The sequence below is a fragment of the Panulirus ornatus genome, chromosome 48 (genome assembly GCF_036320965.1).
Source record: "Panulirus ornatus isolate Po-2019 chromosome 48, ASM3632096v1, whole genome shotgun sequence".
Classification (NCBI taxonomy): domain Eukaryota; kingdom Metazoa; phylum Arthropoda; class Malacostraca; order Decapoda; family Palinuridae; genus Panulirus; species Panulirus ornatus.
In genome coordinates, this window is record NC_092271.1 from 21493632 (window position 1) to 21511915 (window position 18284).

An 18284-nucleotide genomic window follows, 5' to 3' on the forward strand; every position below is an offset into this window, starting at 1 on the left:
GTCATTTTCCAGGGGATCACCTCGGTGTTCGTTCACTTCTCACATCCCGCTTTAGTCGTACCGTTCATACATAACCTTTAACTCTTCTCATATTCCGATCTCGACTTCCTCACTGCCTCTTATTTTGTTGTCTTTAGAAAGCGTTAGATGACCTGCTCGCGGACTTGGGTAAGTCGCACGTCCATCAATCCGCTAAAACAAGTCGTTGGCGCCACCTATTAGATAAAGTGATCCCGTATTGGTTGTCATGCGTCTGATTGCCTCAACATCTCATTCAATTCCCCAGCTGCTCTGTGTTCGATCGTCCAGTCACGTACAGCTCAGCCTCACCGATGGGTAAGAAAGGGGACTGTCTTTGATGTACACACCAACGTCCTTCCGTGATTCCCTAACCCCAGGTGTAACCTAAGATCGTCCTCCACGGTGGATTGATCTTGGTTAGACATAGCCACAGACTTGACTTACCCCGGCCAGCGTCCCCGTTGTGTACCAACACCATGTAACAGTCTCCATAATGAAACGTAACCAGAGTCCCGTATCCACTTGATGTGGCATAAGCGACTGGAAAAAAAAGGGTGGATGTTGATGTTCCATCTTAACACACTCGTCATGGATTAAAGAAGAGTGCTGGAACACTTAAGCTGTGAGGGAACAGGATCGTACCCCTCGGCTGTGAATCAGTCCTGATCTCTTATGGGTGGGGTATCCACCACTACGAAGACACACACACACACACACACTCACACAAACAAACAAACAACAACAACAACACTCCATTTGTTTCTGCGGAGGCATAATAAGAAAATAAAGTATCACTTAATTTTAAGCACTGGGGAGATGCATGAGCCTAAACTCTTGTTTTCAGTTGCTTTGTTGCATTGATCATCTTCCAGTAATATTGCAATGGTTCCCCTTTGTAATATACTTTTATTAGTTCCTCTTTATCATCAGCTGGTCTCTACCCACTGTCGATCATCAGCAGCCACTAGCAGCAGACTTGCCATCCTCAACATTGTCGTAAAATCCTCACTCTTCACAAACACCGATTCGGATTGGATCTGGGTCTAAACATATGCTTGTATTTCTCCTGAAAATATGTACTTATGTATGTGTTTTGTAATTACTTATGAAAGAACTAATTGGTTTTTATCTGGTGGAGCAACCACAGGCAGGACGTACTTCATACTAAACGTGTGTCTGGTCTCCTCCGGCAGACGACCATGTCGGCGGTGGTGTTCAGCTCGAGCGAGAAGCATATCCTGGCAGCGGCGGCCATCGTGTGCGGGGTGATGGCAGCGCTCCTGGTGGCGGCCACCGTCCTCTTCTTCCTCCGGCGCCACGCCAGGTCCAAGGACAAGCTCCAGAAGATCACCGCTCACGACACCGAGGCCTCCAAGGACTACCAGGTAATAAGACTTGCAATACATTTTGATGAGAGGGAATTCTCTCTCATGACAGCCAAAATACCAATCCATTTATCGATTCTGTAGTTGAGGTCTTCCTCCCACCCCAAAAAATACACTTTATTCTTCACTTTCCAAGACGTATATGGAGGGGGAACATCATCTCCCTCCCTACGGAGCATAAGAGGAACAGGGGCTGAGTTCTTCATCACTTTGTCTCGGTCTTCTCTTTCCCCGCCCATGTGGACGACGAAGAAACGCCGTGGACTCTACTTCACGCTAGGAGGGAGGGAGCGAGGAGACAATGTGGCCACACATTAATTACCGAGAAGCCAATATCTTCTTTGGACAACAGGCTAATTGTATGATAATAGTTTGAGAACTTGAAACACTGGAGGAGTGACAGTTGCGAAAGTTAGGAAGTTGGCAGAGCGCTTTTTTTTTGCTTCCATCTTGTTGCCTTACAGCCTCTGATTTCAACTTCATTTTCGACGTGTTGTCCTCATCATAAGTGTAGGATTGTTCCCATGTCTGTCAGTATTATTTACGGCCTGGTTGGAAGTGTTGGCATATTACTACTGTGGACCACATTCTCTAAGCAAATCTTTTAATATAGACTAGCAATACACATTAGTGGTCATCCACATTAGATCTGTCTTTACTTTCCGTAAATATATATATATATATATATATATATATATATATATATATATATATATATATATATATATATAGATATATAGATATATATGATGTGAAATGTGGTATGTTGTCGCTGCGTGGGTGTAGGGAGAGGAAATAACCAGCGCAGTGAAACAATTGCAGCGGTAATTTACCCTTGTAATTTACATGATTCTTTATCCTCATATACGTAAATTTCCTTTATCCCTTGGAATAGGGGGATGACATAGCCACCTATATATATATATATATATATATATATATATATATATATATATATATATATATATATATATATATACCCTGCGTGTCATATGAGGCGCGACCAACAGGTTAGCGGGGGTGGGAAAGGTGGAGACCTCCTCCTCTTGAATTCTGATTTTCCACAGACAGGAACAGAGACAGGATCCAAGTGAGCACTCGCCCTCGAAGGCCCCAAGGATGGGGTGGGTGTCTTCACTATACGTAGTTGTTATCAAGATGAGAAAGGAAGAAAAGGGTGATGAGACAGGTGCTCTGCCCTGAAACAAAGTTGGTAAGGGAAGAGAGAGCATTATTGACTCAAGTGTGCTGATCGACAGGAGTGATTGAACCAGATGATTGATCTCATCTCGGTCTTTGTCATCTTTACTCTCTAGAAATCAAAAAAAGAAGAAAAGAAGGAATAAGGAAATATCTACCCCAATAGATGGAAATCGGAGTGTGCATCACGAATCTGGTCCCCTCTCATTCGAAGAATCATACAGAGATGTGAAAAGAGTTCTGAAGCACTCGACACTGTACAGAAGGAGAGAGAGTCTCGCCACGAACGGAGACTAGCAACCCAAATCAAGAATTGTCGAGTTTTATGTTCTGTCTTTGAATTCATGAGTGGGTTCAGCGACGAACCACCTCGCAAGAGAGCATGACGGGAAAGTAAATGAAATAAAGAGTCAGGAAAAAAAAATAAGATACGAAAAGCATTTTCCCTCCCAAAGGGCTAATGGACGAATGGAACAGACCAAGTGAAGAGCAGCTTAATCCTGTGACACTAGAGGGAAAAAAAATGATTAGAAACGAGAGGTTGAGGTGTGGACCTTATGAGTGTGTAGACTCCCTCCTCCTATACAACAAAATAAGACTGACTACAAATAAGCACGTAAACCAATGTAAACACACACGAGACAAGACCATAATATAGAAACGAAAGAAAATGAGAATGACAGTGTGGAATGGTAAGAACGACCCAAACGGAGGAGTGACGTTCGACAGACCCAGCGAAGCTCGGAGAGACGGAGAATGATAAAGACCCTATATCGGCAGACCATAAAGAGAAGCGTGGACGGACAGATGGATACCGACCGACCGGCAGGAAAGAAGGAGCGAACAAGAGCGAGAGAGAGAGAGAGAGAGAGAGAGAGAGAGACCGATCAACAAGGGAAGATCCGAGACGGGAGGGAATGAACGGCTCATAAGCGGAGAGGCAAAGACCAAATAACTGCGGTAGACGCCAGCACGCGACAGAGGAAAAACCGGTTGTGAGAGCGAGGGAGAGGGGCGGTAGGCGTCGGTAGGGTAGGCAGAGCCGGTACCCAGTCTCTCCCACCCCCCGGCCAGCACTGCTTGCTTTGATGACACATGAAGCCGTGTATCCGTGCCAATTATTCGATAAGCCAAAGGCAAGATAGGTCCTCGACAGGCCAGACCTAACCAATTATCGTTGCTGGTCGGCTCGGAGGATCACACGACCCACACGCCACGCACGACCATCCCAATATATGCCGCAGTTTCGTTATATTGCACGAATCTCTGACCGGCTGAACTAATTTAACTCACTTTGAAATCCAATAAAATACTTGCGATACAGAGGCAAGCACGTTATTATGGCCTCTTTTTCTCCACACACACACACCCCCCAAGGAAGAAGAGTCTGCAGCCGTGGACGAGGGAGGACATTGGTAATGGTTCCCATGATGTTGGTGGCGTGGTAAAGGTGAACAACTTCTTGGTACTGAGCATGTTGGTCACGTAGCAGCAGACCTGATGGTCCGTGCGGAGGTTAGCTGCTGGAGGAGACCAGTACATGGGAAAGCCATATGCCAGAAGACCTGATGGTCTGTGACGAGGTTATCTGCTGCAGTACACTTGGCGATATTGTAAATTTCGTATTCTGTACAGATGGAGACAGGATAGTAAAGCAGATGGCTCCTCCCGACCCATCATGTAGTGCGGGCTATTGACTGGCCTACCAAGGGTTGCGACAGGAACCCTTGTGCCGTCAGGGGTCGAACGGGGAGCGGTAGGTAGGTAGGCCAGAGTCGCTAGGACCCAGGGCTCCTTGAGGACACGGCACAGGGCGTGTGGCAGACCTTACTGGCGGCGGCGCATGCGCAGGTCCATGTGAACTTTGCTTGCTCCGTCCACACCAAACAGAGCGGACCAGATGACTGATACAGAAGAGCGGAACTCTGAAGCAGAGTAAATCAAGTTCCTCTCAAACGGCAGAAGAATCTTATTATTGTAAGAAAGCTTTAACCATTTGGCAGAGAGCGGGATATAATCAAGAACATCCCGTGCTTCTTCTGTTAGAAACACCTTAGTATTAGACCCTCCGGGATATAATCAAGAACATCCCGTGCTTCTTCTGTTAGAAACACCTTAGTATTTTAGACTCTCCATCTGAGGATTGCCAGAGTGACATCCGGAAACAAGTTGCCGACCTGAAGGGTGCCGTCTGCGGGAAGACGAAGGGAAGCCACGACCTCTGGACTAGAGGAGAGCCAGGCTCTATCACCAGCTCAGGTTCCAGCGTGTAACGATACTTTGGCTTGTGGAGAGAGAGAGAGAGAGAGAGAGAGAGAGAGAGAGAGAGAGAGAGAGAGAGAGAGAGAGAGAGGGAGGGAGAGAGAGAAAACAAGCTAGGTACGATGTTATGCGTCAAGCGCACACACCCTTAACCCTGATAAAGTCATATGACCCCCAACTATACTAAGGAGGATATTAATGCCATCGCACAAGAACATCATCATGGCTTGCAAAGACGATTAAAAGCAACACCACCAAAGCACAATACCTACACCAAAGAATACTTACAGCAAGTACGGTAGGTTGTGCCAACAGTGAAAAAGCATGTGGTAAGCCAAAACGAAAATGTCAGAGAGAGAGAGAGGCCGCGGGATCATGTACGTACAGAAGTAAAGAATGTTAGGTTTGGTACTACTTCGTAGCTCTGTGTGTGTGTGTGTGTGTGTGTGTGTGTGTGTGTGTGTGTGTGTGTGTGTGTGTTTGTGTGTGAACTCTCTCCCTTAAAAGGTAAATACGCACACTTATTTATTCATTCATGTTTCCGCTTACTGAGTCTGCACTAACAATAATTAGCGTAATTGGAAAACATATACGTTTAATCGATGTCTGACAACAGTAAGTGATTACATTACCTCGACGGCACGACCCATGAATACGGTGGTACGACCCTTGAGCACGACGAAGGCACGACACCTCTACGACAACGTAGCCTTTGACCTGACCCACAAGCGGTCATTATATACCCAAGGGTCGTACCGGTATGCTTGGGATGGAAGGGGTTGGGCCCAAGGGCCGTACCGGTATGCTTGGGATGGAAGGGGTTGGGTCTTACGGTCGTACTCTTGGGGTCGTGTACCGTCGTGCCGAAGGGGTTGAATAGAATTCAGCTGCCCTGATAAGAAAGTATATAATCTCCCATTTACCCTGGTCACCAGCCAGACACACTCGACCACATGCATCTGACGAGGGCCAGGAAAATTTAGGTTTGCCGTGTTTTAACCTGTTAGACATTACTGTCCGGATTATAATTAGTGGAGTGGACGTGATCGGATTTCCCGGTTAAGTATGCTGGTGGTAGATTAATTAGGCTTTATCAATGGGAGAATCAATTGATGAACGTGTGATCTGTTCTCCAGCAGCTGAGTCCCCCCCCTCCTCCCTTCACCCTCCGCTCCCTACTCTCTCTCTCTCTCTCTCTCTCTCTCTCTCTCTCTCTCTCTCTCTCTCTCTCCTGAACATTCCACATTTTTTTCCTCCCGACACCCCACACATCTCGAAGCCCCTACTCCGCTTGAACAACGGTGACACAGCCTCCTTCGAGTCCTCCAGCTCCATCCTTAGAACGACTGAAGAAAATACTTCTCAATTTTGAAGTACACAGCTAAAAATCCCCGTTTTCTAACACATAATAATCATTTTCATCATTAGTAGTACTAGTAGCAGTAGTAGTAGTAGTAGTAGTAGTAGTAGTAGTAGTAGCAGTAGTAGTAGCAGTAGTAGCATCATTTTGATTATTATAGAAAGCGTGTATGCTGACATCCTGGACATGAATGGACACCCACCTATACACGACGCAGGCAGTTCAATGCCTCTCTTGAGTTCTTCGAACTGGACGGTGGGTCCACAAAGTCCTCGTCTCTTTTGAGACAAGCAAGCTTCATGGGCCCGGACGGACGGCATTGCTCCTCGTGATTGATTTTGTAAGTGTTTTCTGAACTGGCTGGCGTCAATGGATGTTCGTCTGTTGTACGTTTGCCTCGATTGCTTGAGCTTTTTCTCTTTCCCCACATTGGAAACATGCTTTTAGTACAAGGCAAATTTTCTCTTTCTGTAAGGTAAACTCCGTCAGCTCTCAAACTATCGATTTATTGCTTTAACTCCTAACATTGGAGAAGTTTTCTCATCTCTTGACCCCCCCCATTCCTTCATCCGTCTCTTCGGGTTTTTTCTCTGGTCATCCGTACGGTTTTCGCAAAGACGAGAGATCCACTGGTGATATCCTATCCATTGTTGATGAGTGGCTGGTCGTCCTCTCCGAAAGGAGGATAACTAGTGTCTTGATCAATGTGATCTCGAAAGCTTTCTGACATTGTGGTATGCAGACATGATCTCAATACTTCCCTCTTCCAGATTTCCTCTCCGCTTTGTTCTTTCACTTCTAGAGTTTTTTCTGTGACTGACCCTGATCGGTGGAGTAACTGCAGATATCAATTTCTTATTCTAAAAACTTGAATGTTCCTCAAGAACCTGTAATCTCTCGTAACCTCTTCTATTTTTTTCATATAACTTTCGTCGACAATTAACTCCCCAAAGCTCTCCATTCCTACATCTCAAACTCCGAGCTAGGTCAGCAATCGCTCATGTTACACAGCCTACGTAAGCTTAAATTTGCATGGAGATTTCACAACGGGAAAAAAATTATGTAACCACACAGAGTCTAATGCCTCTTCACCCGAGTCTCTTTTCCAGTCCTTTTTCTAAAGCTCCTGAAGGCTACCTCGTCCCAATTAATGGCTTTGTGTTTCTCCACGAGGAGCACAAGACAGACGTACTTGGTGTCATACATACTAGCTGTGTTCTGCCTATAAACCACTGGGAGTCATTGTTCACGTACCAAAGGTGGTTCGTTCTTCTCCGTCCAGTCACCTTCATTAAACGGTGGGCATGACTCAAGGCTACTCAAGAAATGAAGTAAGACCAAGTACCGAGAGAGCATTTGGTGCTAACTGGATTTATACATCTGATGCTCCTGGGCAAACGTATCTACCAGTGGGTGGTGCTCCCCACAACATTATTGCCACTCGCTGTTCACAACCTGGCAACATCTGTGGACTGGCAGACTCCTCCATAGTTGAAGGGAACAGCGTTCCCCTTATCTAATTCCTCCTTCCCTCCACTGGAATATTACTGTCGTACCTCAACACGGAAGCTCTGGTTCCGTGCACTTGTTGCTGCTCCGCGTGCAAGAATAAATCTCTCCGACTTGTCAGCTTTTTCCAGTCCGAAACGGCCTTTGGCCCACTTATCTTGCTGCTTATTTTGTCTCCCTTCTTCTTCTATACTCACTCTGCTCCCGAGATGTGGTGTAATTGTGTGTTATGTGCTATGAACTGGAACACGTAATGTTCATCAAGCCATTACATCACATACTTCATAGCCGCCAGCGACTCAAGGGAATGGCGTTGTGATGTCTGCTTATATCATTTTCTCCTCCATATCTGTGTCAGGTAATACAACCAGCCCCAGTTCAAAGGCAAAAGCCTCCCAGGCAAAGTGAAACACTTTTATATCCCGTTTTCTCTTCTTTGAATCGAAACAGCGGCTTTAGTCAGCGATTCGATGCAGCATCGTGTTATTCACTGGACGGGCCGCACACTACACCGTGTAAGCAGAAACTTGCAAAACGTCCACGAAGAAAGCTAGAGACGAAGAAGTCAACTGTTCGTACGATGTCGGCATTTCAGTACGACCGTGAGTGAGTCTTGACAGAATCATATACTTTATAGTTACGATGAACCACACTGTCTCCTCTAGTCATGATGATATATATATATATATATATATATATATATATATATATATATATATATATATATATATATATATATATATAGATAGATAGATAGATAGATAGATATATATATTCCGTTCCTTTTTTCGGGGCCCCAGTTTTCAGTAAAGTCGATGTGAAAGATTCAGTTTTTCTTATTTACATATCGTTTTATAGTTTTTAAAAGGATAATTCTAGACGTGTGCAAACATCATCAAGGATTATGCATTTTGCGTATATTCAAAAGTAAGGTCAGTTTTATCTTTATTTTTTTTTTCGTTTATTGGAATTCACATATTAATGGACACACATGATCATGAATATGGTTTATCACGATATATATATATATATATATATATATATATATATATATATATATATATATATAAAACAATCACCAGTGTATAGAGTAAGTAATAACAGTGAGTACTTTTGTTTAATACATCCTCAGACAGAATCTTAAGCGAAAGTACTCACCGTCTTTATTTTCTCTTTCCAGTGGTGATTGTTGCATATATCTCTTCATGGTGAAGTGAAGATTCTGCCTCTACATATGGCTGTGTAGCTCGTGCTAATCATATATGTGTCTGTAGCTGCAGGGCAGGCGTCTGTCTGCAGCTCTGCGCCAGCCGTTTTTGTAAAAACACCTTTGTCGCTGAAAATTCCCAGATATCATGGCATTTTCCCATCCCGGCATGAAACGGTAATCACTTAAAACTCTCAGTGTAAGTGAAAAATGGCGGTGCGTACACTTAATTTTATCACTTGTGTGACCTGTAAAGTGCTCCTGCCGGAACGCTGCTCCCTTCAACTATGGTGGAGTCCGCCAGTCCAACAGATGTTGCCAGGATGTGAACAGCGAGTGGCAATAATGTGGTGGAGGAGCACCACCCACTTTGTCTGGTAGATTCGTTTGCCCTGGAGCATCTCCGTTGTATAAATCCAGTTAGCACCAAATGCTCTCTCGGTACTAGGAGTTAACTTCAGTTCTTGGATAGTCTTGAGTTGTACCCACCAAATACTCTCTCGGTACTTGGAGTTCACTTCAGTTCTTGGATAGTCTTGAGTTGTACCCACCAAATACTCTTTCGGTACTTGGAGTTCACTTTCAGTTCTTGAGTAGCTTGAGTCATGATCCCATCTTGAAAGTGCAGATTAATCATGTAAGACAACTCACAACGATCACTCTTATCAGTGAACTATGTCTGGATGATGATCTTTGGGTAGTTAAAGATGACTCGGTGACTGACACTGCAAGATTGCCGGCCTCTGATCGTCCACAACCACATTACTCATTGCAGTTCTGTACGGTGTTTTAGTTCTACCAGACCAAAAGAAAAACACAAAGACGTCATGGCATCATATATCTTGACCCCCTCAGACATAAGACACTCTCTCAAAGTTACGTCAGAGTGTCTTTGGTTGGGAATTTTCACAGTGTTTCCCTGGATTATTTCGACTGAGCCACAGGTGCCAGTGGTGAGGAACGTATCCACTTCTTTAATCCCTTAACATTTGTGATGAAGCAGTCACGCCAGGTCTCCCCATCTTAGGTCACCCTCCACACCCGCCTGGTCGCGCCAGGTCCCCAATCTTCCTTCACCACCCACAGCTGCCTGGTCACGCCAGGTCCCCATGGCGCTCATCTATCTCGACCGCTTCTGCCCCAGTTGTAAGTAAATTTGACACCTTATGTCGATAAGCATATACAGGTTTTATTATACCTCCGTCCTTAGTGACATTTGTCTCGACTACGTGTAGCAGTTCCACAACACCTGCTCTGATCACAGCAGCAGGTGTGGCAACCCAAGCTGTGTTCTGAGGACCTACACTTAACCATAGTACGTCCTGACCCCCCTATCCGTCGCCTCCAACACATCTCCCTCCCAGGACACGACGCTGTTGCGATACGACCCGTCATCTCAAGAAAATAGAAAAACATTATTAAATATGACGAACGTTGGTTAAAGAAAAAAAAAAAATAGTCGAAAAATAAACGCCTTATATCTTCATAACATTGAGACGCATCATCGTGTCAGCTGGGACCAGATAAATCGTCCGGAAAGATGTCGTGTAATTAAAAAGCATGAGGGTGGGGGGAAAAAAAAAAAAGAAGTTTGGTATCTTGAAAACTTTGGTCAAGTGCTCTTGATACTTATCGATACGACGAGGCTAAGTCCCAAAATTCATTACGGCTTTCGAAGTCGCTTGTCAAAGGAATCGAACCCGGGTTTCATTTACCAGTGTAAAGAATCCTCCGCCCACTTTAATCACGACACAACCACTTTTAAAGAGGGAGGAAGATGGGAGGGAGTCGGCAGCCGTGAGGGAACTAGCAGGGGCGTAAAGCACGCGCCGGATGTCAAGGAGAGAGAGAGATGGTAGGGAGACGGCAGTTGTGAGGGAGGTATGAGGAAGTCGTGAAGTAGCCAAAGGGAGGGAGTCCGCGGATGTGGGAGGGCAGCAAGAATGTGGGAGTGCGGGAAAGGAGTGAGGAGGAACGTGAGGAAGTTGGGGATAAACGAGATGTAAGGTAAAGTGTTGGGGAGGGAGTCAAGGGAAGGTTTTGCAGTAGGACGTGCGAAGATAAGCAGATCAGGGCACGGGAGGAGATTATAAGTCAACCGAGATGTGAGGGAGACAGTGTGACACGTGAGGACATTTCGAAGGATTTGAGGGAGTCTGGCACAATACGGGGGAGTCAGAGGAACAGTAAATAGCAAATAACAACTAAAGGTTCTCGGTTAGAGAGAGAGAGAGAGAGAGAGAGAGAGAGAGAGGACTGCGGCGAGAGAACACCAGACTTAATAATAACACATGATGGGGAAGACGCCATTGCCTCGGATGAGTGACACACACACACACACACACACACACACAGTATACCTGAGTAATAAAGGAGAGGAATATACCAAAGCAACACAGATGAGGACACAGAGATAGTGGCTAGGAACATGTAGACAGCAGACAGAGGCACAGACACAGTAGATTAGACATTAAAGACAACAGACTGAGATATGGAGACCAGATGTGGATGGGGAGGGGTGGGCGTACAGGCAGCAGAGGGAGACACGAGATGGGGCCCCTTGATCGTAGAACACCCTCCCCAGACGGCACAAGTAGTTAATTAAACACAGGCATCAGTGTGGGGCCCCCCCCCGTGAACACGGGGCTCAGTTCCCGCGAGTCTCCTGGAGGTGTTGACAAAGACGCGGTCCAAAAATCGGGAGGGTCGGCCAAGATGACTGGGAGGGAGGGAGAAAGAGAGAGAGGGAAGGGGAGCTCCAACCAAGAGGCCTGGGACGGAGGAAGTAACGCTGCCCCAGCCAAGGGCGACCTCCCAAACACTCCTTAGGCCACTAACCCTCTCTCCAGTTCAACATGATATTTCTAGACTGATGTCATATACACAAATGCTTACCATGATTCCTTCTTAGGGGGAGGAACTATTGCAACATGTTGGTACTATCATCGATAAGGAGAACTGGTAACAAATGAGTTTACATAGAAATTACTGAAAGCTGTTAATAGATAACTGATTACTTATTTGCCCACAGTAACTCGCATGTTTGTGGTGGTATTCTACAGGAGCTGTGTCGTGAAAGGATGGCGGGCAAGGCCGGCGACGGAGGCAAGACTGAACCCCCAGCCACACATGCCCCAAGCCAGAGGGTCTCCAGCATCTCCAAGGACTCGGACAACGGCAACAACTCCCCGTCCTCCAGGTCCTCCACCAGCTCATGGTCTGTGTCCATCCTCCTTCCACCCTGACCACCTCCACTCATCCTACCCTCCTGCCATATACCTACGTTCTCTCCCTCACTAACACATATCCTGGTTTTGCTTCTATCTCTACACGTCTCCTCCGCTTTATCCTCTGTCTCTCCCTTCTTGTTTCTACTTGTTCTGAAGCTTCTCTGTCTTCTCTATGTTCCACCTTAACCTTGATCGTTCCTACTTCCTTACGCCCCGTTCTCTTGTTCTCCAAGTTTTTGTCTCTTTCCGCTCTCGTACGTCATCTGTATATTTGGTTTCATAATATCTCATGAACTCATCTTCCTTGTTTTTCACATCCTTGTTCCCTGTTTTCCTACTTCTCCGCTGTTCTCCACTTCATTCTAGCGTTTCTCTGTGTTCCCTCAGTATATATCATTATTCCTTGTTCCTCATGTCAATTCCCTCCACTCTGTTTTTCCCCCCTTTCAGTCCCTGCTGCTCCCTCCGCATCCAAGTTTCGCCTTGCACTTCGTATCGATCCTCATCATATCTGTTCCTGTATCTCCTCTTCCTGTCTTGCTGTTATCTCTGGTATTTTTCCCCCCATCTCATTTTATCTGTTTTCATGTCTAATAGATGTTTTTATGACATTAAGATCAAATTCTGTAGCTCTCTTCTCTTGGTCGTCATTAACCAAAAAGAGAAATCCTGACTCTATATGGTAGTTGGACGTCCCATGTCATACATTACAACATATTATGGCCAGACATAAGAACATCCAGATCTGATCTCTGAAGGTCGTATTTGGGTCGTCATTGCCTCCAGTTACCCACCCATCAACTACCATGTGTCTACTCTTAAGAGTATCTACCTGCCTATCAGTGTGTGTGTGTGTGTGTGTGTGTGTGTGTGTGTGTGTGTGTGTGTGTGTGTTTCGAGAAAAGCCTCTGAACTAATAGCTTATTTGTCACGGCGTCGTTATAAACTGATCAAAACATTCTTCACGAAATTACACTCCCCTTGAAAACTGCCCCGAACAAAATTGCAGCGAGTTAAAAAGGAGAGAGAGAGAGAGAGGGGGGGGGGGAGAAATCTAAAGCTGTGTAACTGTATCAGGGGCGAGGCATTCCCCTGTAAACTGTTGTGTAAAGAGATGAGAGAGTGGAGCGTCGTAATGTTTACAGGATCGCAAGTAAAAAGGCTATGTCGTTTCTTTATTTTTTTCGAACTTCTTACACATCCACGGGTGTCGCATTCAGGGCAACACGTCTGAAAACAGGCGCGGATTCCGACTGGTGAAGAGCGTATTTTTGCCAACGACGGACAGAACCCAAAGGCCCATTTAACGCAAAAGGGGCGTCAAGGTAACTACGAGTCACATAATGGGAACTGACTAATCGATGATTGGTTTCGTACCGACGGATGAACTCATCCGTGTCATAGGTAGTCGGTGATGGAGGAGGCTCCACAGACCACCTTCAACCAGTGGAACTCTTGGCCTTATAAACATCCGGCACAAACACTCGCGCAAGACGCCAGTGATTTTGCATCTGCGTCATTTCAGTTACAGCGGCTCCGCTGAGGACCTGACTTCAAGTCAGCCATAAAAAAAGATTGAATATTTGATATAAACTGCTTCCTGCAGGAGGGGGTCGTCGACCCTTGGGTATAAGAAAGAGGACCTTGAACCTCAAGGGCTATCATGCCTAAGGGTCGTAGTGTTGTGCCTAGGTTAACTTAACATCGTTATCTATCAGTAAATGTTGTCCTCACAACCTCAGCCCTCACATGACATCCTGTTCTCAATTGATATACTCAGTCTTCACGTTACATCAGGAGTCTTCACCTTACACTGTCAGTCCTCACCTTACATTCCCAGTCCTCACGTCTCCAATCCTCACCTTACATTTCCAGTCCTCACCTTAACATTCCCAGTCCTCACGTCCCCAGTCCTCACTTTATATTTGATCACCGACATACGCTTCTGTACCTTTCGTCTCCCGCTGTTAGCCGGCTCCTCCTCCCTCCCATCACAGTCCACACTGAGCTATACGAACAGGTGCACTGGCAGCTGCACCCCGAGTTATAACGGGTCCCACATATGGAGGCCACGCATATATGGAGGCTCCACCACATATGGTCGCCACACATCAGTCTGGGCCGCCGCGGGAAGAGAGAAAAGACGCTCTATATAGCCATCTCGTTACAAGAACCATCAGTCAGATATCAAGGGGAAGAAGAGGGGTGGGTCGTGTAGGATGAACGGTAAGGTCTTCAAGGCGCGCTGGAGGTGTTTGTGCGAGGTAGCATCGGTCCGTGTTGTGTGTGTCATTGTAAGTGAACGGTACATTAGCCCGTGAGTGGTGGGGGTGGGAAAGTACCGCAGCACTGAGGGGGTCCGGTGTAACTCCCCTGCCACACACCCACACACACATGCTGCACATCTGAGTCTGTTTCTCAGTGGCGCAAAACCTAGACGGTACATTTACACAGCATCAGGGACCTGGACGCCCGGACTCACAGTCTTGTCGTGCGAGGAAGATCTTTTCATCCATCCTGTACCTTCAGTCTGCTCCCGAGGGCACGGGGACGTGACCTTCCCTCCCTCCCCTGTGACATACAGGGGGTCGACGAGGAAAATGTTGACTGGGAAGAATGTTATGACCAGAATCGTGACTGATCCGGAGCTCGAAACTGGTTCTGAGCGAACATCACATCACATCCGGATGTAATGTCGACTAGCTCTGTAAGAGGCAGGGTTCCCGCTGGAACCCCGTATTGTATGGATATCGCTGCGAACACCATCAGCTTACGTTAACCAATAACAGTAAGGTTTTAATAAGTGCTGTTGGAAACCCTTATGTCACCCAGAGGGGCGCCGTGTCGCTTATAACACCGTTAATGTGACCGTGTTGCTATACTGGGAATGTTCAGAAGTTCATCTGTCTGTCACTGTGAGCCGTAGCAATACAGTGTGTTGTTGGTAACATGTGAACCGCGCTGGATCAGTGTGAATATTGCATCTGACAACTCTTAGCGATACCTTAGTTGCAATTAGACATGTACTAATATTAGTACCAGTTAGTGTGAGGCACATGAGTACAGTGCGAAAACCGGTGTTGCTCATGTAAGATGTTAGCGTGCCTTAGTGTGTTATCAGAGCGAGTGCAGTTGGTGATACGTAGATGCGACCCGCACTCGTTTATGTAATGATATTGGCGGTAGTTTTGCTGGGGATCCATTTCAGTATGTGACGCACACTGCTACAGTGTGAGAGACCTCTTGACAACATAAGCCGTTAGAGTTCACACTGGAGAAGTGTGGCCAGTGTCGAAGATATCAATTGCATTTGTAGAGTGACAGTAGTGTGAGAGATGTCGCCGGCATTCCCAGCATGTCTAAGCGAGAGGTGAGATGCAGTATGAGTAGTGTTGGAGGTTTCATCAGTGTGACATAACTCCTGTGGTGGTTAGCGGTGCTACACGAACCATCAGGAAGGCCCGTGTGAAGTGTTGTTGATTTTGCCGACTAGTGTGTCCCAGGATAGTGCAGGGAGCAGTGTCTCTCTGGTTAGTTCAGTGAGCAGTGTCCCCCAAGACAGTGGAGTGAACAATGTACATCTCCTGGGTTACTGCAGTCAGCAGTTTCTCCCGAGGTAATGCAGTGAGCAGCGTCTCCCGGGTTCGTGCTGTTAGCATTGTCTGCCAAGGGTGGTGCAGTGACTACTGCTGTTACATCACTTGTTGATGAAGTTCAAGTGTAGAGGAGCAGTGAACGTGGGTGGGTGAATAGTATGAGGGTGTGGAGACCACACGGTCGTGTGACACCAGCTCACCCATCCACACCGCTATCGGTGAGAACACAGAGATGGGGGGAGGGGCGCTTGCCGCCGCCCCACGTGTGTACAACTTGGCTTATATTGCTTCTTTGGGTAACGCACAACCTACGCTCTGCCCGCCCACCGCAACGAAGGAAGTACTGTTACAGGAGCAGGACACGCTAACCGCTGCTTCTAAAGACCTTAAATGGAAAGGTAATATGAAGCCTACTGAAAATGCTGCATTGCTGTCAAAAGTGGAATAATGGACAAAAGTCTGATCTTCCTTCTCTTCTCTCCCCCTTCTTCTACTCTTTCATCTCTTCATCCTCCTCTCCATTCTTTCTCTTGCCTTTTCCACTAAGACAGTGTGAATGTAGTTATCCAAAGCCAATGATGTTAACTTCTCTATACGTCCGTCCTAACACCAAGTTCTGCTGATGGTACGGCCTTTGTGTCTTGGTGCCGACAGGGTCTCGGGTGCCAATCGGCAGCTCCTATAGGATGTTCTCTGTCCTTAACAGTTAGCAAGTCATGTAGTATGTCCTATATCCCGGCCAGGTGGCAGGTCCTTTAGGATGTTCTGTTTCCTTGCCAGTGAGCAAGTCATGTAGGATGTTCCTGTATTCCGACCAGTTGGCAGGTCCTGTAGGAGGTTCTCTGTTTCAGGAGCGAGGAGCCGGTGGCGTCCAACATGGATATCTCCACGGGGCACATGGTGCTGGTAAGTAGACAACCATCCGACCTAAGAACCCTACCCTATGCACACTGAACCTGACCAGCCTTATTCTGCATCTGTGAGTGTGTGTGTGTGTGTGTGTGTGTGTGTGTGTGTGAGTACAACTTGTACAAATTTACCATTACCCATTGATCAGCTGGCAGTGGACTCCTATTCCCATTAGTCTAATACCTCCAATTCACAGGTAACCTGGTTCCTTTTTCGCCCGGGTCTGTTGCCTTACCCGCTTGACACATTCGAGAAAACATACTGCCCTTTCCGTTTCTTACAAGTTATCCCTCACTTCATTCTATCCATAAACCTTTCCCTTTTTAGCTCGTGACCTCTGACCCCATTCAGCAAGAGAGGTGGGTTCGCTTAGTTTGTAATCCTTACTTATTTTGACCTTTTGACTTTGTTTTTTTCCACATCTTTAAGTGTGTTTCCTCAATAGGATTCGCTGGAGACTTGCCACTTTCCACCAATGACTCCTAGTCTTCATTCTGACAGCCTTTGAGACCAACCAACTTTATGTACTTCAGCAGTTATTGCCATACTATAAACTGATAAGTAACACTAAACAACTGCAATCTTAGTAACTCAGTGCGATGCCTAACTTTAGCATATGGAGAAGTTTAATGCGAAGGACAATGGGATACGAAAAAATACTTATAACAACGGACCACTGGAGTCCTTTCGAGACAGTTTGTGAGAGTGGAACTGGTTAGAAAATCAGAGGTTCAGTGAGATAAGAGGAGAAAAAAGGTATCATACATATCATTAAGAAAAAGATACCGGTAAACTTTATATGTACCTAAGGAGGAAAATGTCACTTGTGGACCTTAAGTATATTTCTAGTCTATTCGTAAACAGGTCTATGGTTCTTTGTCAGCTATTCCTTTTGGTAAAGCATTTCATACGTCAACAGTCCTGTTGAAGAAAAGTACGATTGCCGCATAATATTTTATCATTATCATTACAGAACCCTATAACCCCCCCTTTGATGCAGTCCACGCATGAGCAAGGAAATTCTCACCCCTTAAGGTAAAGTCTTGCCAAAGAAATTCTCGCTCCAGAGGAGTCCATCTCCACCACCCTCCTGATTGTAGAGCGGCATGGAAGCTGCAGGATCCTCATAAGATGTTATGGACCATATATATATATATATATATATATATATATATATATATATATATATAAAGTCAAACAAGTCGAGAGCAGAGTGGGAACAAGGCCTTTCCCAGATCTTCTCACTTCTTCTATCATATTTGCTAAGTCTCTTCCCGTAACCCGTAACCTCAATATTGAAACGAGGGAGTCAATCATTACCCGGGTATAAAAACTGGAAACCTTTCCAATGACGTCTTTCATCAGATTCATTCATCCTGTTCTTTTCCAACATTTTATGCCTAATTTAAGCTTTGCGAAAAGAAAAAAAAAAAGGCGAGTCCTCCATTCTACTGAAGTTCGCGCATTTTAAAACATGCTTTGAGAAACCTTTGAAGACAGAAATAATTATAACCTGGAACAGTGATGGAGACTAATTAAGGATCGCCAGTTTTTTTAAAGAAATTAATAAAAGAAAGAAGAGGTGCATCATGTGTGAAGGTGGCG

The 18284-nt window shown here is 45.8% G+C and overlaps 1 protein-coding gene across 10 annotated transcripts in view; it reads left to right on the top strand.

The window, feature by feature from the left end:
* IA-2 (tyrosine phosphatase IA-2) overlaps nucleotides 1-18284 on the top strand; it is a 351905-nt gene that overhangs the window by 318011 nt on the left and 15610 nt on the right. For 9 of the 10 annotated variants that reach the window (XM_071690103.1, XM_071690109.1, XM_071690106.1 and 6 more), the window contains 3 exons: nucleotides 1215-1406; nucleotides 12007-12161; nucleotides 16622-16676. In XM_071690103.1, the coding sequence (XP_071546204.1) occupies nucleotides 1215-1406; nucleotides 12007-12161; nucleotides 16622-16676 (402 nt within the window). The remainder of the gene's footprint in view (nucleotides 1-1214; nucleotides 1407-12006; nucleotides 12162-16621; nucleotides 16677-18284) is intronic. The other variant, XM_071690105.1, reaches the window with a different exon arrangement.